Raw genomic sequence first — 25,221 nt, forward strand, 5'->3', positions numbered from 1 at the left:
TAGGTGCATGTCCTCCAAGGTCAACAGGTTAGAAAACACACTGTAGTACAACCTCCCTAATCTTCACACAGACCAAGGGGAAACTACCAGGCCACATTGTTCGGTTTGAAAGGCGTAAATGGCTCTGATTTCCCTTCAGGGTCCTCCCTCAACGAGCAGCCTTTCTCCGTCATGTGTCGAGGGCCTTCCTACCTCCCCACACCACCTTGCTTCTTCAGTCCCATTGCTTCGCGGCAAAGGAAGCAGGAGTTCTGGTTTCACCGCCAGGCTGTGGTGGAAGTCCCTGACAGTAAAAGGCTGGGATAAAGCATTTGAACTGGAGTCACATGTACTCTGAAACTCATTCACACTAATTTGGTACTTTTTCAGGCTCTTATCACTCTGCATATATCTCCTTTCAATAGCATTTCAGGGATCCCAAGTAGGAGAGAGCCTGAGAACAGTGGCCTTCTGGTTTCTGTAAGTCAGTCTGTGTCAAATACCAGCCATAAAAGTAGATCAGTTTCAGGACCTGGTAAGCAGTGTGGCTTAGCTGGGAAGAGCTACTTCTGTGCTCTGGACACTTCCCCTGTTTCCTGGGGGCATGAGGGAGAGGCAGAACTCCTGGGAAGTAGCTGTCCCTTGGGAGCTGTCTGTGCCATTGTTGGCTTCTTGCTGTGAACCTGAGAAGGGACACAAATGGTAGGTCCTTTCCTCCCTACTTGCTGCCCTGTCCTTTGTTCTTGGTCTTCCTTCTCTTCCCTCTGTCTCATCTGCTCTCCCTGGGTATTCTTTCTGTCCCTCAGTCACTTCCCTATCCTGGGGCTTCTCTTGCAGGAGGGGAGGGAGGTGGGGGCAGATGGGATGGAGGTTGGTCCAGGTTCTGGGATAGGTATTATTGGGACACTCAGCTATTCAGGGGCTCCATCCTAGGTCATGGACATCAGCCATGAGTGAGACACAGGGGAAGCCAATTCACCTGATCTGGACTGTCTAGATTATTAACTGAGGAAAAAAACCCTAAAAATTGTGGTAGCTGTTTAAAAGCAGTATGTGACACTAAAGTTACAAATGTCACTAAGCCTGTGAGATGAACTTTGCTCTATTATACACATGAAATCCAGTGGGAAATGTGTGACGAAAAAGTAAACAAATGGATTCTCCAAGTCACGTGGAAGAAAACAGGAGCCACGCTCTCTTACAGTGGCACCGGGTGGGTCAGCTTGCCTGGTCTCTCATTCAGGCAGCACCAGCAGTCTGAGTGCAGCTGGAAAATAATGAGAAATGTGAAGATGGAGTCTGGATGGTAGAACTGGAAAGAACCCCAGATGCCATCTTGTTCAAAATCCTCCTTTGAAAGCTGAAGTAACTCAGAGCTGGTAATGACTTCTCCAAGGTCACACAGAGGACGAGCGGCATTACCAGGACTAGGGCCAGGTCTACCTTATTCCCAGGGCTCTTAGGTCTCTACAATAGACATTTTGTTCAGCAACTGTATGGGGAGCCAACAGCCTTGAACAGTGAGAGTCGAGGGCCTGCAACCAGCTGCAGAAGATGGAGCCCCATCCATGGCAGAGCCCCATCTGTGGCAATGGGTTGAGCAGCCCCAGGAATTCTCCTTGATGCCTGAGAGATAAGAGCCCCTAATAGCAGGTAGTCATCAGGTAAATATGGCCATTATTTCAGAAAGAGGAAGCCTTAGGTGTTTGGCTCACATATTAGGGAGTGTACAAACTTAACAGCTACATTTTTAAAAAGCCCTTTGCATTACGAGGTGGTATTATAACTATTAAAGGCTGCACTGGGGATAATCTAAATCCTAAAATATTAGTAGTTAATTAGGAATCCAAAGGACTTCTTCCGGAACTAAAACTTAATCCTTTAATTACACTTTTTATTTCTTGATTTCCTCCCACAGCAACCTATGCAAATACGGACTTGGTTTCCACAGAGAAAACGCTCGTGTCCTTCCAGGGCACAGACCGTAGAGTCATCGACAAAGTCAACAACGGAGGCGGCCGTGAACTCTGTCTCCCTTTGCTCAAATCACAGCTCTAACTCCCAATCTTTTTCTTAAATTTATGCAAAATTAATAGTTATTACTTAAGCACTTCAGCTAGTTAATTTACATTTCAAATGTACCTAAATTGTGTGTTGATATAAGACTTGGTCCCTAAGCTTTTTTTTTTTTAAGTTTTGAGGAAAGAATATTTGAAGAAGGGAGAATTCTCCCAAAGGAAGTTCTCATGAAAAACTGCTTTCACCACCACAGAGGGAGTGAGGGTTAGCATCTTATAAATTTGCTAAAGCATATTTTTGATGGGATTGGGTTTTGTTTTTATTATTACTGTGGGCTTCCAGGTACCTAGTTCCTTCCTCTCCAGCTCCAGAGGAAGATACATTTAAAAAGTCACTCAAAGTAATGATAAAGATGCCAGACCAATTTTCACAAGGGCACCGAATCCTGCCGTGGCCTGACCATCTTCCTGGGCTCACGGATAGTCTCTTCATCCTTTCAGCAATGTGGCCAGATTTTCTGGAATTCCTCCTCTTGACCATCTGGAAATCATCCTATGCCCAGAGCTATGCCATCTCCATCAGGCACTTCAGGGAACCTGGCAGGGACCCAGCTCACCACGCACTCTCAGAGGACTTCCGATTACTTTCCTACCACAATGAGGCAGGGTACCAGTGCCCACAGCGGCCTCCAGGCCAGAGTACATGTACTATGAACAGGACATTCTCTTCCAATAGCAATTTTGTGTAGGAAAATAAAAAGGAAGGGGAAAAACCCATCATCTGAATTTAATGTAATAGTAGGTGGCAAAGAAAGGAAAAAAAAAAAGGTCTAGCCAAAAGTATTCTGTTTTTATCTTGCTACTGACTTCAATACGTAGCCGGGGGGAAAAATATCTGTGGAAAAGGATTAAGTAATTCTCAGTCTGAATTTTTGGTACATTAGATACACCACCATAACAGGTTTGCTAGCATTAATAAAAAGATTTTGAATCATTTTTCTTTCAGTCTGAATATTAAGTCTGAGTGTCTCCTTTCTAGTTCACAACCATAGAAGGTGATCAGTCCTGACTGATGTTAACTGATGGGTTGGACTGAAAGGTAAGGGATGCAGGAGAACAATTCCAGTCCAGGCTGGACGTTACCATAATGCCAGAAAACATACCAGCCTGGACAAGTCCTATGGACCATATTACCCTATCTTAAACCTGATTCTGTCTCTTGAAGCTGAATACACTAAGCTGAGAAAGCCTAAAACTGTAAGATACAACCCATTGTCAATGTGGATTTGGCATGCGATAAATCTTAATAGCATATCAATGTCATAAAGGACATATATGACAATAACTAAAAATCTATGCCATAATATTTTAAATATGTTTAAATATTAGTAAATATAGTTGTTAAAGTAGAGGCAATGGGTTACATCTAGGAAAAAAGACAATATAAGTGCTAGAACAGTGCATCAAAAAGGGGAGAGTGGAGGGTGCGGAGGAATGGAGCAAAGAGGAAACAGGACTCGTGGGCATGGACCACAGTGTGGTGATTGCTGGGGGGTGAGGGGAGTATAAGGGGGCTAAATGGTAATGAAAAAAATACAGTAAAGACTAAATTTTAAGAAATAAATAAATAAAAGTTCTTTCCAGGTTTAAAAAAAAAGTAAATATTAGCACTTCCAAATGACCTCAGAGAAGGCACTCAACATCCCCAAGGCACAGCTCCTTAATTTATGATGTGAAAGGGTGGAACTAGGTAGGCCTTGCTCCTTTCAGTGACAATATTCGCTTCTTCCCACTCAATCTACAGTAAGACTTCTGAAATACACTTGCCTTATAGAGAGTCAAGCTTATTGGGTTTTTTTTTAATTTACAATGTTTTTGAGAAATCCTACTTGTCAGAAAGGACAGATATTTTTCACAGTTACTGAAACTGTTTATAGAATGTTCAAGAATACACCACTACAAATTCTGTGATGACTAATAAAAACAACTCAAACACATAAAGATAATTCTCTCAGGGCAAGCAGAGATCAAACTTCTTATATATAACTTATGAATTGCACCTCAAATTTCAGTCTGTCTCTCATCTATGTGATACACCACAGCTATCAGCAAAGAAAGATTAATGATTAGAGCCCAGACAAATGACTTAGAATGAACTATTTCTCCCTGCGAGGGTTTGGGCATATAGAAACAACAGCAAATGCTTTCAGCAAGAGTGCATCCTTCTAAGTAAAGCCTCATACCACACCAAGTAGAGCCAGTTGAGAATGAAAAGGTTGTGTCTGCTGAGCTTGATCAGAGACGCAGCCTCGGGAATGGTGTCACGTCATGGTCGGATGTTACATACGAGGTACGGGCATGCACTCACCAACGAAGAGAGGGTTCAGTGCTGCCTACTTATTTCCTGCATGTTTCCTTTCCATAAAAGACGTGTTTATGACACGTGGAAGCCAGGCCTCCTTTTGGCATATAGCAGAAGTGGTGAATGTGAACACATTCTCTGTACGGATATTTTTAGAAACTCAGTCTATAAACTAAATGCAAATAAACCAATCTAACTCAATTTATTTTTGTTTGATTAACATCAAAAGGTGCCAGTCTTATAGGCAGAAAAGACAATCCTAAACTTGTACTTGGAGAACAAATGAGTTAATAGATCACTTTTAAAAAAATCAAACATACATTTTAGCTGGAAAACATTGGCAGATATGCTATTCTGAATGATATGGAATGATCAAATTTAAATCTCCAAAACTATGCAAGAACATGTGTCTTGAACATTTTAACCCAAATATCAGTTCAAAACTATTTCATGTTTTAATATTTAATTCAATTCAGATGGATCTCTTATTTTGGGTCCATAAAAGTGGAAAAGGCTGCAGGGTTTTCTGGTTCAATAGCACAAAGACATATTATTCCTGGTAAGAATATTATATGTACACATGCACAGGAATGACAAAGACAGAAGAGGAATCAGGAACAATTTACAAAAAAGCTTGTCACTGATTTGGGTTTCACTTCCCCTCCACCCCTAACTGCAAAGCCTGATATTTCTTACCTTCACATTTTTGTGACACTTCATTAAATTTGTGTCCAGCAGGGCATTTGCACTCGAAAGACCCAACAGTATTAATGCAATTTCCTCCTTGACAGAGCCCAGGGATGGCCTGGCATTCATCCACATCTGTCAGAATTTAGACAGGGCAGGGAGGCGGGGAGAGAGAGAGAGATTTATACAAGATTCACTGATTCATATAAAATATTCTTATAATGTTTTCTATAAGAAGTAGCAAGCATTCTTTATGTTTCCACCTTCCACCTTCCCTCATGCAGAGAAGAATATTTACATGAATGGTGGTGGGTTTGTCGAGCGTGCTGCAAAGCACAAAGATACAATGACGACAGAGGCTGACAGCAGAAACTAGGGTTATTCAAGAAACCCTGGGAACCAAAAGGCAACGCATTTTTCTAACAAAACTGTCTTCGAGTTGTACTGAATAATTCAGTCAAAAACAAATTAAATAAGATTTCTCAGATGACACAAGACAACTAATGCTTTTATACAAATTAAATGTGAAATGTTTACCTTACATTCTGTAGAGCTGTTTTGTGCAATAAAAATTAAACAACCCAGGAAATTAGGCCAAGAAGTGAGTGAAACCTCCAGATGAAGGTACCTTGCTTGCAGAGCAGTAGCAAGAGAGAACCTTTTCAAGTCAGATCATGTCCTCCTCAGCTCAAAAGTCAAATCCACATCCAGCCCTACAAAATTCTACCTGATCCCTATACTCTTTGACCTCCTCTCCTCCCTCCTCCCTCTCTCACTCTTCTCCATCCACACCGGTTCCCTTGCCTTTCCTCAAACACACCAAGGATGCACCTGCCCCGGGCGGGGCTTTGCGGCGGTGGCCCCTATGCCTGGACTAGTCTCCCTCCATACGGCTGTGTGGGTCCCACTGTCCCATCCATAAGGTCTCTGCTCTAAAGTGGACCCTTTCAGAAGTGGACCCTTCCCTGACTAGTCTGGTAGCCACAACCCACTCCATCACTCACCACCCTCCATAGTTACTCTGCTTATTTGTCTCCGTAGGATGAGTCACCAAGTGGCCTAATACCTAGCTCTGCTCTGTTTTGATTATAAACTGATTGCCTTCAATAGTGCAGGTTCTCTGTCCACTTTGTTCACTGCTGTATCCCTAGCACCCCAGGGATAAACCTGTGGGTCCTACATTGAACCTCAAATATGAACCTTCCAGAAATAAAGGTAATCATTCCAGGCTCATTGTGTTCAGCTAGAAAGATGGTGAATATAATTTACATTCTTTCTATCTCTTTATCCGTAACATGCAAAGAACCCCAGAAAGGCAGTCTACTGATTCGTCCTCTGCTTTGGGTATTTGCTTAGAAATCTAAAAGCCTAGTACACTCTTTAGTTTTACTCTTCGTTGTGTGAAGCAAGAGAGCAATTGCCAATTGCAAGACCTTTAAATCCTGTGTCCTTGAAAAAAGTTGGCACACAGGAAAAGGGGCATTAAAGGAACAACAATTTATTTTGGTATAAAAGTGTCACTTCCTGTCTTGAATGGACTGTCCTGACCCACAAATTAATGACTATATGTAAAATATAATTAAATTGTGTTTTATAGTTGATATCAATTCTGTCTTAGGCCAGAATTTTCCATTCAATTGATAGGCTGAATATGTTTATTAAAATGTTATTTAAGTCCTGGCTGGTGTGGCTCCGTTGGTTTGAGTGCTGTGTCATGAACCGAAAGGTTGCGGGTTCAATTCCCTGTCAGGGCACATACTGAGGTTGCAGGGTGGGCCCCCGTCAGGATGTGTACAAGAGGTAACTGATCAATGTTCCTCTTTCTCTCCCCCTCCCTTCCTCTCTCTCTAAAATCAATAGGCGTGTCCTGGGGTGAGGATTTAAAAAATGCTATTTAAAATCAAGATTGTACATATAAGCAAAATGAGGTAATCTTGTTATGATTTTTGGTCAAAAAGAAATACAGATGAGGGCACTTCTGTACTGCCCATGCAGTCCAAAATGAAGACAAAGTAGCTCTGCGATGGAACAGAGCTTCCCAGAGCCCCTCGCATCTGGCCCACGGACTGAAATCACCAGCAACCAGACAAAGCCCTCCGCTGACAGAAGAATCCCTCACGGGGGAAAAAAATGAAGAATTTTATTCTCAAAGTGGCCATACGACTACCATTTGGACTCCATGGCTTTTCACAAATTTTTTCTTAGAATTTGAACAGCAGAGTCCGGAAGGGACAGAAAGAAAATGCTGAAATAGTCCAGCTTGCATGAACTGAAAAGCAAAGCTAAGGAGCAATAGCTCTTTCCTCTCATTCCGTCTCATTCTGTTTTCCCCCAATTGTCTTAGCACCTCAGTCGCTGACTCATGGACAGGCAGTTGGGCACTCAAAGTCTGGCTCTCCCATCAGTCAGTGAGTGAGTTCATGGGCATTAGGTGACTGCAGAACACCAAGCCCAAGAATTTCCTCAAAATTCACTGGGACATTCTAGGATGAGAAAAGTAAGAAGGCACCAAAGAAAGAGGAACTAAATTGATCTTATAAAATTATACAATTGACTCTTTTGTAATTCTGGGGTTTCCAAGTGACTTCTTGCTGTTTCTGACATTGAGAAGGTTGCGTTCAAAGACATGCAAAGGAGTTGTATATGTCGTACAAGGAAGCCAGCAGCCAACACTGGCGGTGTTTATCAGGAGTGGAATTTAGGAAAGTATAATTTAATGGAGACCCACAGAACAGTGTGATTAAGCTCAAGTTCCATTTTATTACATATTATCCTTAGAATTAACATATAGAACAAAAACAAACTAGTCTCTATTTGCCTCAGAAAACATACCCTGAATTTTCTGCAAATATTGCAACTTGCTAAAAAAGCACTGAAGATGTCTAGAGGAAACAGATTCAGCCTGGGAGTTTTCAATCCCATCAGTTTAGTGCAGGGCTGCCTCTGTTCACTTCCTCCTGCTTCCTGCCAGACAGCCAGACAATAAAAGAATTTGTACAGCTGGAAGAACAGGAGTGAAAGCCAAAAACGGAGTAAGGGCTTCTATGGGAGGCAGGAGAAAGAGCAAGCAGTAGACATCTGGGGATATTTAAAACTGTGAAACAAATCCTAATGTATTTCTGACTTGTAAAAAAATCATAATGTAGCGTGTAAAATGGAGAGAGACCATTTTCTTCAGGTCAACTAAGTACAACCTATGACATAGAGGAACTCCAATGATTTCAAATGAAGGGGGGGAAATCAAGAAAAATAAACTACCTTGTTCACAAAGTTTGCTTTGTGCTTATCCACAGCATTGCTATAAGGTGCAGTATTGCTGTAACCAGAATCATAGCACCTCACGGCAACTCTGGGGTCTGCGGGAGAAACCGCTGGCAAGGGAAAATCCAGGAAGACCAGCTGCTCTCTGGTGAGCCATCCTTCTAATGCTTAAGTTGGATATCATGCCGTCAGGGAAATCGTGAAGTTATGTCTCTGACGCTGCTTTTCCATTCTCTCCAACAAAGTCGGAGAGAATGGCTCTCCAGAGCAAATAACATGAAGCCATTAATAACTCCACCAGCCTGGGGCTTACCTTGACAAGCTCCTGTGCGGATATTGGGAATGAAGCCACGGCGACAGGGGTGAGGCTGGGCAGGGCACATCTCACAGGGGTGGCCCCAGGCTCGGCCCACGGTGGCACAGCAGAGCGTTTTTGTGCAGACGATCCCACTGAGCTGTCCCTGGCACATCTGGTTGCTGATCACAGTAAAACACGGGCCTGTCCTGTAATCTGAAAATAAAGAATTCCATGAGAGCCCAGAAAACCAAGACCATCACGTAGAAGAAAAACTATGCCCCATCTTGCTTAATTCCAAATTGGGGAATGGTCTTCAGGAACAGAACCACATATCACTGACCTCATATGAAGCCCTGGAGAGACCACTCTACTTCCGAACCCCGTTTTCCTCACTTACAAAATAGTGATACAAACACCAGCTCCTACCCATTTTGAAAGGGCTGTTGTGAGGATCGGATGAGCTAACAGATAATACAATGGTGATGTGCTATACAAATGCAACATTGTAATATTATTACATATTCATTCACTCAAGAAAATGTATCAGTGCCTGCCACAAATCAGCCTCATGTTTGATGTAGACGCTTCAGTAATCAGCAAACAAAACCCTTGCCCTCTCAGAGCTTACAGTATATTAACATTCAGGCTGGAGAAAGCAAAGAATTTCAAAGCTTTCAAAGAGGCAAGTCATGGCACCCTCTTCCTTGGTGTTCCTTAAACAAAATCATTGGTTACCTGTTTCTTCTGGATTGAGTCCATCTTATTTTAAATATAAGCAAACAACCAAAAAAAAGTTGTTTAATTTAGCCACATAAGAGATATTAGGTGTTTAATCTAAAGAGTAAGGACACTGGTCTGAAATCATTGCAATCCCTAGGCAAGAGGACCATCTTAAAGCAAACAGGAATAAGCTAAGGCCACTGGAGAATTTCCCAGTAGCCTCATCAAATACAACACAAGATCTGCCTTTTTTTCCCCTAAGGGAGAAAGTCCATCTGGATTCAGCAACCAATAAACAAGAAAGCATGAGGTGCAGTGAGCCCAGAAGACCAAAGCCAGGTTGTCCTCAGTGTCCTGTGAGGGAAATCAGGGCCACCATACCCTTTCTGTTCTACAGTGGCCTCGACTGACGAGGGAGGCTGGGCCGTGGCAAGACTCAGGGGCTCCTACCCACTGCCCAACATTGCATGCTTCCTCGTGTCAATTTTGTAAGTGCAGACACAGATAGAGTGTTTCCTGTGAGTCTTGGGGTGGACTACATGACCTCAATAAGTTCCTTTCACCACTGAATTCTACAGTTTTATGAAAACCACGGATGTGCCAATGAAACCACTGGGTTATGTTTTCATTTTTATTTTCTTCTTTCTTTCTCTAAGGAGCTCATGGGACATATACATGCAATTTATTACGGAAGACTTCATTACAGCATCAGCAGGACTAACATTAGACCTTTGTTCCCCTTCAGACTCTATGTGCCCTGGCCCCGCCCACTTTCCCAGCCCTATCTCCAGACACTTCCTCAGTTTGTCTTTTTACTCTGTGTGTGTGTGTGTGTGTGTGTGTGTGGTGTTTTGTTTTGTTTTTACCCTACTGGTTATTTTTTACTTTCCTATAGTAAAATATTAAGTATATTTTAATATTCTCCACAATGCCAGATCTATTGAAAATATGCTATCTCCTTCCACAGATGCTAAACTAATTTCAACCAAGAATACAAGAATTAAATGCTTGCGCTGTTGAATAAAATCTCTGCCTTCATTTCATTCTGTCAGGAAAAAAAGAGTCACCCAGCGCCATGGCAGTTTGCAAAGAAATTGCTCTTAAATGCAGTAACTATGTGGACAAGGTGCAATGCTAACGTAATCTTTCTTTACTTGGATCAATTCTTCCAAATATTGCCTACAGGCATTTAATAACTACTTCTGTGGTATATAGTGTTTCTTTGTCTATTTTAATATTTTATCACATATTTTTGATTCAAAAATAATTATTAGGAATAGGCATTAACCTATAAATTAGAAAATAAAAATCTAATTATTTACAATTCTTCCCATAGCCCTTACATGTAATTACACATAAAGAAACCCTTTATATCATATTGGTTATATTATGTTACATACTTTTATGTGTGTGTTTTTTATCATAAAATATGAGTTACACTAAATAAACATTTTTGACTCCTGCTGTTTCTTCACTTGACATTGCCAAAAGCATTTTCTTATGTAATTAAATACTATTCCAAATATGATTTTGATGGCTGTATAATTTTCCAACAAGTTATAGAATAACTTACGCAATAATTTTCAAACTGTGTGTCATTTAAATTGCTCCCAATTCCTCATTATTATACACAGCATTCAGAGCACATTACTGATGAATTCCTTTGGCATGAAAAATGTTTAGTCTCATGCAACAGCCATCAAGATTTTTATGGCTCTATACATCTTGAGTCTGAGACTAGAAAGATCACAGCAACATAATCTTTTACTTAAAAAATAAATAAAACCCTCCATGTTAGGTGACAAGAAAGAAAATTTAGGTTTATTTCTTTTCTTTCCTCTTAATTTATTGGGACAAGTGCAAATGCTTTAATCAAACAGATTCATGTTGGCATGCCATTTTCAATCTTTAAGAAACATAATGAAACATGAATTTTAATTTAAAATTCTCTCTTCCATGCTCATTGGATTTGGTTTTCCTTCTCATTTTGCCAAGATGTGCTACAGAATTATCTTCCATATGAGGACTGCCGAGATTCAGGGGAGGTGCAAGCACTGTGCGTTGTGAGTGACACCAGCCAAATCAGGGCACAATACAAAAAGGGTAGGAAAATCTGATTCAGTCTTGTCTAGCACTGGCTCATGACTTCAGACTTGAATTCCTCATTGGAAGGTCTTCATAAAAAGAAAAATAACCCTTAAGACTTTTCCAGGGTCAACAATATCTTGCTCTCATTTCAATATGAAACACATGGACTAGAAATGGCACTTGTTAATTCTGACAATATTTATTAGTCATCCCTAGAGCCCATAGGGACCAATCTTTATTAAATATTCTGGATATTTGGCAAATAGTTTGAGTGTGTATAACAAAATTTATGGACTTAACACATTTCCACTCTAGATCCTTATCACCACGGACAAAGACCCAGCTCATTTGCCAGTGAAGATTAGTAAGTGGACATGAGTGTATTTGTGGAGCCATATTTTCAATAAAAATTACTGATTGCAGAGGGAGAGGCATAATCTGGACGCAACAGAATTGGATCTAAACATCTCTTGGAAGGTCAAGACTGTGCTGACGTGGTTTTCCAGTGCCATTCCCGTTCGGCAGCCTGTGCTCTCTGCCCCATACTTCACTGCAGTGGCCAGAGTCATGCTGTTTTTAGTGCAGTACTCCAACCACAGAGCAAAGGTCTGCCCACACTCCCAGCTCCTTCCTAACAATCCAGTTATGTACAATTACTCCCACAGCACTGATAATAGGCTAAATTTACATGCTCTTTTTATTTATTTTTTCAAATAGTCCCAGCACTAGACAGGGAATGTGCCTAATTCAATGCTTGAATAATGCCTGATGCATTCCGTCAATGTAAATCATTATTCCTAATGCAACTAAAATATAGTATTAAAAATACTTTCTGGTTGCAAATTGCTCTGCAATCACTTCCATATAAGACCTCCATGAACTGGGGCAACAGGCCAAGCCTTTCCAAAATTAAAATGCAATTTTACTTGTTTTTAACTGGCTTCCCCTAGTATAGCTAGTTCATGGGAAATTCTGCATCTAAATGTTCCCATTCTGAGTGGTTAGGCTCAAGGACTGTTCCCGGGTCCCAAAAGATTTGGCCTCAAGGCTCGAGATCTAACCAATGTCTGTCTTCAGCCTCCATCCTCAGCTCCTTCCCAGCTCTGCAGCTCAGAATGCTGTGACACGCGGCATTACTTCACTTCCACTTGTAATCGGACTTAACCTGCAGCAAATATACCTTTCACAAAGAATATTCTGTGGTACCGTGAATTCTTGTCACTCCTGCCCAGTCACTAAACCACAAACTGCAGGGAAGGCACAAGGATGTAATTTTTGGCCCTAGGCTCCAATTACTTTAAATCCTTTTCATAAAAATTACAAACAAAAGGATGTAATATCAATATCATGACAGAGAGGGTCACAGCATGCTTCCTCCTTCCAGGTAGGCTGCCCCTGGGACAAATTGGTTTGCCGAGGTTTCGAATATATGGAATTTTAATACAACTTTCCAAGGAAGGAGTTCATAGAACTTTCAGTCTGAAGCAACTTAAAGCCAAGAAGTCCCATGATCACAATCAGTCTCCTAACTGCTGCTATCTCTTCTTTCTCCACTCATTCTTAACCTTAGGACATAACCACATCACCAGGGGAGGCTCTAGGAAACACTGACTCCCAGGCCTCGCCCCGGTTCTCTCACAGGCTCCCCCACGGAATCCGAGGCGGCAGATGCTGCGTGGGCTAAGGGCGTCCGTGTTTTTGCGTCAGCCTCCAGAGTGGTTTCGCCTTCTAGTGCTCTAAGTTGAATGTGTCTCTATTTCTTGTTAAAACTTTCTGGAGGAGTGCTTATGTTCCATCATTAATTAGAGGTATTTGCAAGATAGATGACCACTTACCTAAAAGTTTAACCTTAGAAATGTGAGACAGCCCCAAAACTGGGGTTGCTGTCATTCCATATAACCCATTATTTCTCAGCCAGGACCACCTTTCCAATCACAGCAAAAGTGTTCACTTCCATAGTGTTGACTGATTACGGGGCACAGTATCCTGTTCTTTATCAATTATACTACGCACAAACTCACTAAACCAAATAGCAAATCAAAATTTAAGAAGACTAATCAGCCACTACTCCACTGTGCCAATAGTCAGCTGAACTCACAGTGTTAGAAAGCACATTTGTATACCTGGCGCCACTCCACTAACATGAACTCCCACTTCCAGCTTCCATGTCCAGTGTTGGAGCTGCCAGCTGAATAAAATTCCATGGGGGGCGGTTCTCCGAACAGCTTCCCAACACAATGATCAAACTTGGCATCAATAACTCTGGAATTTAACTTTTAACTTCCTATCACTGTCAGAGACCACTGGAATCCTTCCACTGATCTGATGAGATATAAAGTGCTCAGCATTATCCATGAAGTTTATGCCCATAATAGTCAAACTTTCATCAAAGCAAGCTTCCAGACCTAACTTCCGGTTGAAAGGGCACACGGGGATAGAAGAACGAGATAAATGACACCATGAGGAAACACTCAGAAAACCCAGAATTTGTGATCTTTCAAAGAACTTTTCCAAAAGTAAGTTATCCCCAGCAAAAAAAAAAAAAAAAAGGTAGAGGGATTACTTTACATTTAAAAAAAACATAATCATCACATCTTAATTGGATACTGTTTCAAGAAGAGACAATGGGGAACTTTATATGGGCTGATACTACATGGTGTTGTGGAATCACTGATCTCTTAAATGCAGTAATGACGTTGTGCTATGTGTGAGCATGGCCGTACTGGTCGGAGATGAAGCGCCATGAAGTGTGCGACATAATTTGCAAATGATAAAGCAAAAGAGAATATGATTTTACATACATGCATTCATAGTATATAATTATATATACACAGATATATAATGTGTATTATGTCCTACGTAACATATAGCATGTAATAATGTATACATACAACACGACAGGGTGTTTTAACGCCACTGAGTGTGGTTGGTAAGGGACGTGAATGTCTCGCACGAGATGGACAGCAAAGTGATCATTTCACCTAAAATGTCACATGGTGTGCTTGAGTGTGATATTGTTATGTTACAGAATTATAAGCTTATGATTTTGTAATAAAAGATTTTTATGTAATGAAAAAGGGGTGTTGCTGTGCCGACCCTGTATATACAAATATTATGTATAAATATATATTTATAGAAATATATGCACACATATATTCATATAGAGAGTATTATGTGTATAAAAGTAGAAAATGTTATCAAATATTTAATGTAGGTGGCAGATATATGGGTATACTTTACATTATTATTTCAACTTTAATTTAGGGTTGAAATTTTTCAGAATTAACATGTTCGGAGAGAGGAAATTCCTTTCTGGACTACTTTCAGTAGGAAATATTGCCTCTCCCATTTCATTCAAGCTATGTGTTGTTTTTTTTTAACGATGATAAATTTCAAATACCCTTTCCAATCTATACATCTCTATGAAATACTACATGCAAGACTGCCTGTTAAGCATGGTCTGTGATCAACACAATGTTATTTAAAGAATATGAACTTTTGAAAAAATTTACTAAACTACAATACACAAAAGGTTTATCTTTAAGCAACTGCATCTGAGATATAGATTAATTATAATGAATGGTTTTTAAAAGGCATTTTGAAATAAAGCAAAACTATTTCTATGTAAATGTCTCCCCTTTCAACTTCTTTAATTCATAAATTAAAAGTATTACCACTATAAATGTTAACACCAAAACTGCAGAAGCAACGTGACTTGCTGCGCACCATTTAATCTAAAGTGCATCCTACTCAGTTCACCAAAACCCAGGCCCTAGTACTCTGGGACCCAGTTCAACTACAGAAAATTGGTACCACATTTTATTGTACTCCTTGGTGAAGAAAACAGTACGCAACCTTGTTCAGGGGAGAGAATATCTCATTTATGAATAATCATTTACGGGATATTATCTGCTCCCTCGTGTATATCCTACACGTCATTGCTAATTTTCCTTCCCTCCCAAATTTATCCCTAAACTACCTTTACTAGGGAAAAATATCGATGGAAGGTGAATAGAAGTCACATTCTGGTATCTGTGATATATTTACCATCAGGATAATAAAACGATAGAGATTGCCTTCCTTCTTAATGGTTTGAAAACTCCATTCCAAAGAACCAGCTGTCTCTTATTCATTCACTTGTAAAATGGCTTGTGTGAGTGCCTCATTAAACCAAACTGCAGTTTCGCCACAGAGGGTCAGCCACTGAACAGCAGGACATAAACAACAGTAGTATATAACCATCTGATGGATTTGTTCTTGTATATTTTCTTCAAAGCCACCAAGTAAGAAACATTCTCTACAATCCAAAATCAAGATTAATGACATGACACTAATGGACCCTACGATCAACGATATTAGATCAACTTCTATATCTTAAAAGTGCCTTGTAATATCGTTTAATTTCCAAACATAAGTTCTACCAACAAGGAATTAAATTTCTGAAGGATCCTAATAGAATGTTTTGTCATTAAACTTGGAAAATTATTATTTTGAATGAGATTTTTCTATATAGAGAGTAAAGTCCTATATTAGTAAAGGGGCAATAAAAATAAATTAACTAAAAATATTCCACTGCACGTTCTACTAATATGAGGTACATAGAAGAGTCAATTCATAGAGACAGAAAGCAGAATGGTGGTGTCCAGAAGCTTGGGGGAGGGCGAAATGGGGACCCATTCTTTAATGGGTAGAGAGTTTCAGTTTTGCTACATGAAAAGAGCTCTGGAGGTGGATGTTGCTGATGGTTGTGCAACAACGTGAATGAACTTAAACCACATGGGTTTACGATCTGGTGGGGGGAGACAGTCATTAGGTAAATACATTTAAATTAATTTTGGATTTGAAGATGTGAGTTAGTCTGCAAATGAAATAAGCATGCTGCTCCGATACAGAGTAACTGGGGATACCTATCTTCATAAGAGCTATCAGAGAAGACTTCTTGGAGGAGGTGACATTTAAGGATGAGAGCAAGCCAGATATGCATAGTGATAGTAAGTGCTTTCCAGGTTTAAGAGACAGCAAGAACAATGGCTCTGAGCTGGGAGACAGCCTGGCTTCTCCAGTAACAAGAGAAGGCCACTGTGACCGGAGCTTAGAGAGCAAAGGCTGAGGGGAACTCCATGAGGCTGGAACATCAGGCAGGGACTAGATTACACAGCACATTCCAGACCACAGTAAGGAGTTTGGATTTGGCTCCAAGTTCAACAGAAAGCCACTGAAAACCCTCTGTGTTATTTTTAAAGAGTGCTGCGTAAAGGGTTCAAGAATGGAAATGGGAAGGCTTGCAACAAGGCTACTGAAATATTTGAGGTGAAAGATGGTGTGGACTAGACAAAGACGGTGGCATAAAGGAATGGAGAGAAGCTGGCAGGTGGGGATGTATTTGGGGGGAGAACCAACAGCACTTAAAGATGGATTGGATGTGAAAGTGAGGCAAACAAAACACCAGAATGACTCCAGGGTGCCTGGCTGCAGTAGCTGGATATTCGGCCAGCCGCTCACTGAAATGGAGAATCCGTGGGAAGATGAAGCTCTAACTACCAATATCAGTACAAAAGTTCTTCACACTTTTACAATCAAGCACCTAGTATAGGACAAGTGATTTGAATTGATGAGGCTGGTCCTGCACAAAACAATAGTACCTGTAAACCCGGGTGCTATCAAAATAAAACAAAACCTATGTATAATGCATTATATCTAGGTCTGTGTATTTTAGCTTTTTCACTAAATTTCTTGCCTTCCCTTCCTCTTTGTGAGTGAGCATTTAGTCGTATCACTTTCAGATATTTATATATAAGCTTCAGGGTTAAAATTCTTACTTCAAACGCATTTGGCCAATTCTCACAGAAACCTGAGTGTTAAGTACACACGGCTCAGACCAACAGTATGTGACGGAATCCTGGCGTGGTGGGTGGGAGTTCCTCCCAAGGAACTTCACTGCTGCTTCTATGAAAGGACAGGGCAAGGGAATCCAAGACCACTTGCACTCTAGCTGCCAGGTCGAAGTTCACTCTACAGGGAAGAGATATGCACCACATTCCAGGGACAGTATCAATTGTCAGAGATCCGGTGGGAAAATTAAAGCAAGGACCAGAGTTCAGTCATTTAACCACAACTGAGAAATGCCTCATATAAATATGATCTTTCTGTAACATAAAAGACAGAAAAACGATGGTGAGATCATTTAGACATGTTGGTTGGGAATGATGTATTGGAAGTGTTATTTCTACAATTGGTTTTTTAACAAATATTCATTTGATTATGGGTATGTGATACAAAGGTTACTCACCTCTCCCTCCCTCCCTCCTTCCCTCTCTCTCTCTCTCTCTGACACACACATGCAAGTACACACACAGACACACCACTGAACTATGAGAATATACCATCAAGCAGTTCTCAAGGTGACCCTCCCATTCTCAGAATTTTTCTTTAGAAGAAAATGTCTTGATGAATAAAAAATTCCTGAGGCTCATTCCAGCTCAGGGTCTGGTGCTGAACTCAAATGAAGGACAAGTAAGATGAAAGTACAAGTGTCACTCAGAACACGTGAGTGAACTGTACGGAAGATAAGCACAGGAGCCGAGGACCTGGGAGAGGCAACAGCACCAAAACCCCATTGTAGAGGTTTAATTCATCAACATCAGAGCATGCTCAGATATCAAAATATGGCAAAAGACTGATTTCCTGAGACCAAAAACTAAAAGCATCAGAACCTCAAAGCTGCATTTTCGCTGGTATTTTATCATCACCCATCCTTAGGGTGTACCACATGGACAAAGAACATGCCACTAGTGTGTGCACAGAAAGGTGTACATACAAAGGAACACCTTGTGTTCCTACCAGACCTGCTCCCCCCACACTTCTTATTAGGGGGAAGGGCATCACCACAGCCCGACAATCGTGGTGACCTCTCAGCAGCTTCCCTGGCCATATAGGTTTTGATGTTCTGGGACATTTATATGTTTTCTGGGTGACTACTTTTGTACAGCACAGGACAGCAATTTAACAGACATGCGCCATGCCTTTTGGAAGTAATAATTATGTCCCAGCTTCCCCAGGTTAATGACCTGAAGAGCTGAATATTAAATACCCTACAACACAGGCAAATAGGCCGATCTAGTTTCAGTGAAGTTTTGCCGAGTACAGCCAGTGGCAGAATGGCATACAGCTCAGAAGTTTCCATTCTATAGAACTGGAAAAAAAATCTAAAGTCATTCCTGAGACTGCGAGGTCGACAACTATTAAATCGTGAACTGTCTAAATGTTAAAGGGGCACTGCTACTCTGTTCTCTCTTACCACTTACTAAAGATTTATACCAGCCTGGCCAGACGCTGGGGTTTCATCTGAGGCAGCTAGTTAGATATGTGTGGAAAGTGCATATGGTTAGAAAATAAGAGACAGCATTAAAAGTGGTTTAACATGCCCCAAGAGGCAAGTCCAACACCACAATTTTCTCCAAATGTGGAAGAAAAAACAACTTGAGCCAGATCTGGCTCTCTGGATGTATGAACAGGTCTATATTGTATTCCCTTGGATATTTACGAAGCATGTTAACAATAATTAAAATTGAATTTCCAAACACTTAAGGGTAAAAGTTAGGAATATAATATCAACAACCTTGGAGAGAGTTATAATTCAATCCGCATCATACTCACCATCCTGGGACGCAACTACTGAGACTCGAGATTCAGAGTCCCTGCACACAGCAAGTGTTCTTAGGCTCTCTGCTTGTGCCAATACCTTCTACTCAAATGCATGTTCTGTTCTCTGCAGTAGTTTTATGGCTAAAAGGTAGTGCTGCTGGGCTGTTGAGGTTTAAATTTCTCTAATCCAGGGTACTTAACTTGAAGCTCACATTTGGGACTCAGGAGGTCCAAAGATGCCCTGAAATCATGCATAAGTCAGGTGCCCAATACGATAGACCTGGCCACAGTAAAGTGGACCTGGGATCTGAGTGACAGATCCAAGTGGGGCAAGCACACGCTCTTCCAGAAATTTGGAACTGGGATTGAGAAACACTGGCCTTACTTTTTCAAGGTGTCTGGAACCTCAGATTATGTTACCTCAGGAGCTGTGGGCCAGTATGTACAAGAAGCAGCAGAGAGAAGGCCGTTTACATGCAGGAGGGTCAAGGTCTGCAGGAAGGACACAGTGCATGCGGTTCCAAGGTGAGGCTGAGAAAACCCTTGGCTTCTGCTTCCAGCCCTCAATAAAGCCACAGTGCACAACTGCCCTTGAGTGTCTGGCACACCCCAGGTTCCTTACAATAAATCTCCCTTCTGCCTAAGCCACTTTCCTTGTTTGCAACCAACTGAATGGATCTGATCCAAAATATGTATGCATTTGTAGCTTTTTGGAGGAAGAGAGTCCACTGCGTTCATCAGAGTCTTAAAAGTACCCATCGCTCAAAAAAAGTAATAAGCTTCTGTAATGTTTAGTGAGTTATTAATGAGTGTGGCACTACTTCGATAACTTGTCCAGATTTATCAGAAAGAGTTTTATGAAATATGTAATGTTTCATTCTCAGAGAAAAGTGAAAATATAAAACCCCTCCCAGCCCTGGCTGTTGTGGCTCAATGGATTGAGTGCCAGCCTGAGAACCAAAGGGTTGCTGGTTCGAGTCCCAGTGTAGGGCACATGCCTGGGATGTGGGCCAGGTCCCCAGTAGGGGGCATGTGTGAGAGGCAACGACACATTGATGTTTCTCTCCCTCTCTTCCTCCCTCCCTTTCCCTCTCTCTAAAAATAAATAAAATATTTAAAATAAAATAAATAAACCCCTTCCCAATTAATAACAAAAGCCCAAACAAAAACCACTTCGGCCTGCTATCCTTTTACCTCAGTTGAAACTCAAGAGGAGACCACATGGCAACAGACAAACTTGCAGGAAAATGGTCACAGACAGATATAAGTCAGTAGCCAAAGATCTCAGTAACACACAAAGTTTTAGTTGACTTTCCCCCCAGCAGCAACAGGCATGTACTGCTGTATGCCTCACCTGTTTGGGTAGAAGACACACACGGGTAGAACTGAAAGGCAGAAGCCCTAAAAAGTCAGGAGGGCTGCTTTCCAGTCTCAGCTCAGCAACTCATTTGCTGTGTTTTTGGAGTCAGACACTCCACCTGTTTGATGGACTCTAAGTGGCTAAACCATGAACCACTCAAGATGCCCTGGTGGCCTTTCCAGAACAGCAGCAGCCAGGTTAGGGAGAAAAGGCTGTTTTCTTCGTCCAAGAAGGGTAGTATGTGCACAGAAAGATGTGTCTGATAGAAGCTTGTTTTCCTACCAGACTTGCTTCCCCCACACTTCTTACTTTGGTAAAGGGCCTCGCCATAGCCCAGATCGTCAAGTCTACAAACTTGGTTGTGGGCATCACAGAAGCCCTCACGCCCCACACTCCATCACTGCAAACCCTGTAAAATTTACCACCCCAACAGCTTCTTATTCTGCCCCTCCTCCTCTGCCACCCAACTGTCGCTGCTTTATCATAGAGCCCCATTTCCTCTAACCCTGCAGGCGTGAACTTAAGTTAGACCCTAAGGTACTTTGTGAAATTGTGCAACCCAGTTTCACCTCCAGCCACTCCCCTGAGTGCAATCCTGTAGCAACAATGAGTGAGCTGTGTATAGCTCCTCAACTCACAGGGCTGTCTCCAATCTATATGCCCAGCAAATTCCTCCTCTGGAAGTCCTCCCTGACCACTTTCCTCTTCCTCCGTAGCAGTAATTAAGCTCCGTGGTAATCACTGATTTATATAACTGTCTTTCATCAAACTGTGAGTCTTAAAGATATAGCTTGTGGGCCCAGAATAAACAAACAAGCATTTATGAATGAATGAATGTGATAAAAATCACATATCTTTAACTTAATCTAAATCCATAATCTTCTGCACTATTCATTCACTTTCCCCAAGCCATAATTAACTACTTGTGATTCCCTGAATCTATCACACTGAACTTGAACCCTAACACTCTGAATATCAGTGTGACAGTGAACTGTTGTTACCCTCTGAATCAGTTCCCTGGACTTCCTGGGGTTGCATGAGTAGTAAACAAAACCATGTATGTGAGATGCCTACAAGGGTCACTAGTTCTTCCCTTTTTCCCTTCCTCCCACACATAGCACAGCTACAGATAACTTGCGTATTCTGCAATGCTTAAAAATAGATGACATCATTGGCCGACAGTCTATACAGTGACACGTACTTTTTAGCCTGCTCACAGGGCTGACAGGTTTGCTCTACATCATCTCTACTTTGTTGCTTGCCTTCTCTTGTGAGCGATAGCTGGGATTTGGAAAACAGAGCATAGGTAAAGGTTGACATGCAGATCAAGTCCAAGCCTGGATTAATGAAGCCCCTGCTCTGAGCAAGTTGAAAGGCTGATCCACCACCTCCAGAATCCCTTTGTCCTTGGCTACCTTCCAGCTAGGAGTGGACAGGTGCCCAGGTCTGATCAACAGGATACCAGTGGACATCCGCAGGGCGGATAACCAAGGAAACCTTTCCATTTTCTAATATGATGGGACATGCCCACCTGGATTACCCTCTTGTCCTCCATCCCTTTCCCTTTTCTGGGCAGATGTGGTGCCTGGAAGTCCATCAGTCAACTTGCACTCTTGAGGACAAAGTTGGTATACTCAGGGCGGTGAAGCAGAGAGAAAAAAGTCTTGATCTTTAATCACACTTCTTATATCTCCAAACTCATTTGTGACGTAAGAAAAATTGACCCCCTACTTGTCTATGCCACTGTGGTTGGGTTTTCTATGACTTCATCCAAATTCGTTCCTCACTGAGACCCCAAGTGCATGGATTTGGTGGTCATCTGACATGTAATAATGAATGACCCAAGAGTAAAATATTTTATTTGGGGACTTGTTATGTAGCATTTATTTTTTAAAGATTGGAGCAAAAAATTGAGCAAAGCAGGTCAAGTGCATAAACAAACACCTAAATTCAAAAGAGAATTCCAGGTATTACTCCTTTGTGAACTCATATTCTAAAAATCAACTTACTTTTCTTTTTTTGGCAACTGGAAAAGGTGTCTAAGGCTGGGACATGACTAGACTCTGCTAATCTGCCTGAATACTCTGCTCTCTGATGTACACACACTTAAAAAAATTAATCAGTACAGGCATGGCCAAATGCACCACCGCCATCACAAGAGTTACTGCCAGCATTCACTTGTAAAATGCATTCCATTTTTTTTTAATCAGTTCACTAATACCTCTGAAGCCCATGTTTCTTCTCCATTCTATTTTCTAACCAGCAGAGATATTTTTAAATGTGATATGTCCCCTACACTACACTTAACTTGAAAATAAAAAGCCCCCTATCCCCTCCCCTAGATTCCCAAAGGTTATATGTATTTGATTTGTTACCATAACAATCATAAAATATAAACAAATACAGTGGACATCTGGAACTAATGGAATTCTGGAGTTATTCCCAAACAGTGGCAATTTCAAACTATACGTCAATAAGAATGTACTGAGGAGAAAGCAAAGAACTATGTAAATGCCAAGGAAGTTTATGGGTAGGGAGAGACTGGAAGGTCACTGAAAGGTAACTACTGCATTCAAATCAGCAAGGGGAATTATTCAATCTTTAAATATGGTAACAGCAGTGATACTTTATGCAAACACAGGTCTATACAACCAATAAAAAAGCCTTAGCTTTATAATCTATTGTTTTGACTCAGAGAAAGGGGAGGGAAGGGTGGGAAAAGAACTTTTATCAGACTTTTCACTCCTTTCCCTCACTCTTCTGTGTGTAAAAGGAGTGTGTGTGTGTGTGTGTGTGTGTGTGTTTAAATCCCAGATGCTGTTGTTAATTTGAAAAGATTCATCCAGACCTTGGATACTCTTCTGATGACAAGTCTGATTTGAGAGAAATGTTTAGCCTGTTAAGACAGGAAATTCCATAATTATGAGCTGGTTGTGCTTCGAAAGTTTATGTATAAGAAGACCATTGGAATCTCTCTTTTTGGAATTGAAAAGAAACTTATAGAAGAAGGAAAAGGAAACACATTTGTGGAGCATTGTACCAGTTACTTTTACATGCCGTCTCACCTAATTCTCATAACAATCCTCTGAGGGACATTTTTTCCCTCCATTTCACAGAGCAGGAAACTGAGGCTGCAAGTGAAGTTAAGATACTTGCCTAAGGCTATACAAATACTAAGTAACACAATGAAAACTCTGATTTTGGTGTTCCTGATGCTAAAAATCTGTGCTTTTCCCACTATACTACTTTGCCTTTCTCAAAGAGAGCATCCAATTTACACAAGGGTAAATTAAAACTCACAGAGGCAAAGTAATTTTCTAGATGTTACAAAGCCAATTAATGGCAGGTGGAATTGGATCTCTCAAATCTTGAACTGGGCCCTGTCTGTTACTTCCTGTCTTCCATAGGTCTCATTGCCTGTATCGTCCTGTGCCCCGGGGTTCAATCATGGCGTTCAAGGTCGGAGTGCTGTCTGTACCAGCGTCAGTGCCCTACTTCTCAGACTCCTAAACCTGGACCTACCTTTAAACTCCCAGTGCAAGGTTGAAATGTTTGCATGAAACGCAAATTATTTTACTTTGGTTTGTCTAAATATACTCGCCGTAACCCATAACAACACAGAAGGAATTCTAATGTCAGTTTAAAAATACGTGTATTAAAATTTACAACAGAGGTAGTTACCTCTGTGGAATGAAGCGGAAAGTGGGGTGGGGGAGCTCAAACAGGTACTGGCATTGTTCTGGTGTTTATGTGGGGCAGTGGGTATGCTTTTATTGGCTTCATAATTAGTATATATGTGATATATATTATTTAAATATGTCATATGCTGCAATGAAAAAAGGGTTATAAGTAGAAAAGGCTAAGCCACATCCATGCACACACACTGTATCTGCAAACTGAGATGGAAGTACCTTATACACCTGCGTGATCGCGGGCAAATTATGTGCTGTCTGATCCTCAGTTTCCTTAATTATAAATAGGGATGAAACAGACAGGGTATTTGTAAGAACAAATGAGGTAAAGTATGTAAAATATTTAACCTTGTGTCTAATAGTAACTTTATTCTATGGAAACGATACTGTGAATAGATCTTTTCACATAAGATGCATCATTTGATTGGCTTCTTCTACATCAGACAGAACTGACCCACATTTATGCACTATTCAAATACAAGGCCATATATAACATATGTTAACTTCCCCTATATGTTTATGGTGTTTATGTTAATTTTTATGTAAATTTCACGGACTATTCCTTCACACCTTGTTCCCTTCCTGGCCTCTTTCCAGTGTCCTCTCTTGATCCAAAACTAAGAAACTCTCCCAGCACCACAAAGCTGTGTCCAGTTAAGGGCTGCCGTGCTAATCCTGGCTGCTCATTACTGAGAGGTGAGCACGGTCCCTGTTAGCCCAGCAGGAGCTTCTAGGACTCCGGTCCACCTCTGCAGACTCACCCCAGCCGCTTCCACATGCAGGGCAGAGATCTAGGATAACTGTTTGAAATTGTATTGCTCAAGAACAGGTCAGACCGTCTCATCCCAAAACGCCCTTCCCCCTTCAAAACACTTCTCATCCCCAACTTAAGTATCTCAACTTGGGGAAAGCCTGTCCAACTTCATCAATCAAAATAAACAACTCCATCTTCTGAGCTCCCATGGTGCATTGCCTATACATCACCTACTTGGCACCCATACCATTGGGCTTTATGGCGTAGATAAAAGCCTACAGATCACATAGCCTACTGAATGGTAAATTCCCACTCTCTTGTTTCACTCAGAACTCTCACCTTCTATCTTCAAATGCCA

General features: G+C 41.2%; 1 protein-coding gene across 2 annotated transcripts in view; it reads right to left on the bottom strand.

Moving 5' to 3' along the window:
• Positions 1-25,221, bottom strand: part of FBN1 (fibrillin 1) — a 225,546-nt gene that overhangs the window by 116,317 nt on the left and 84,008 nt on the right. For both annotated transcript variants that reach the window (XM_053928326.1, XM_024567296.3), the window contains exons 7-8: positions 8,621-8,818; positions 5,056-5,181 (exon numbers count right to left, since the gene is read on the bottom strand). In XM_053928326.1, the coding sequence (XP_053784301.1) occupies positions 5,056-5,181; positions 8,621-8,818 (324 nt within the window). The remainder of the gene's footprint in view (positions 1-5,055; positions 5,182-8,620; positions 8,819-25,221) is intronic.

Source organism: Desmodus rotundus, chromosome 7 (genome assembly GCF_022682495.2).
Source record: "Desmodus rotundus isolate HL8 chromosome 7, HLdesRot8A.1, whole genome shotgun sequence".
Classification (NCBI taxonomy): Eukaryota; Metazoa; Chordata; class Mammalia; order Chiroptera; family Phyllostomidae; genus Desmodus; species Desmodus rotundus.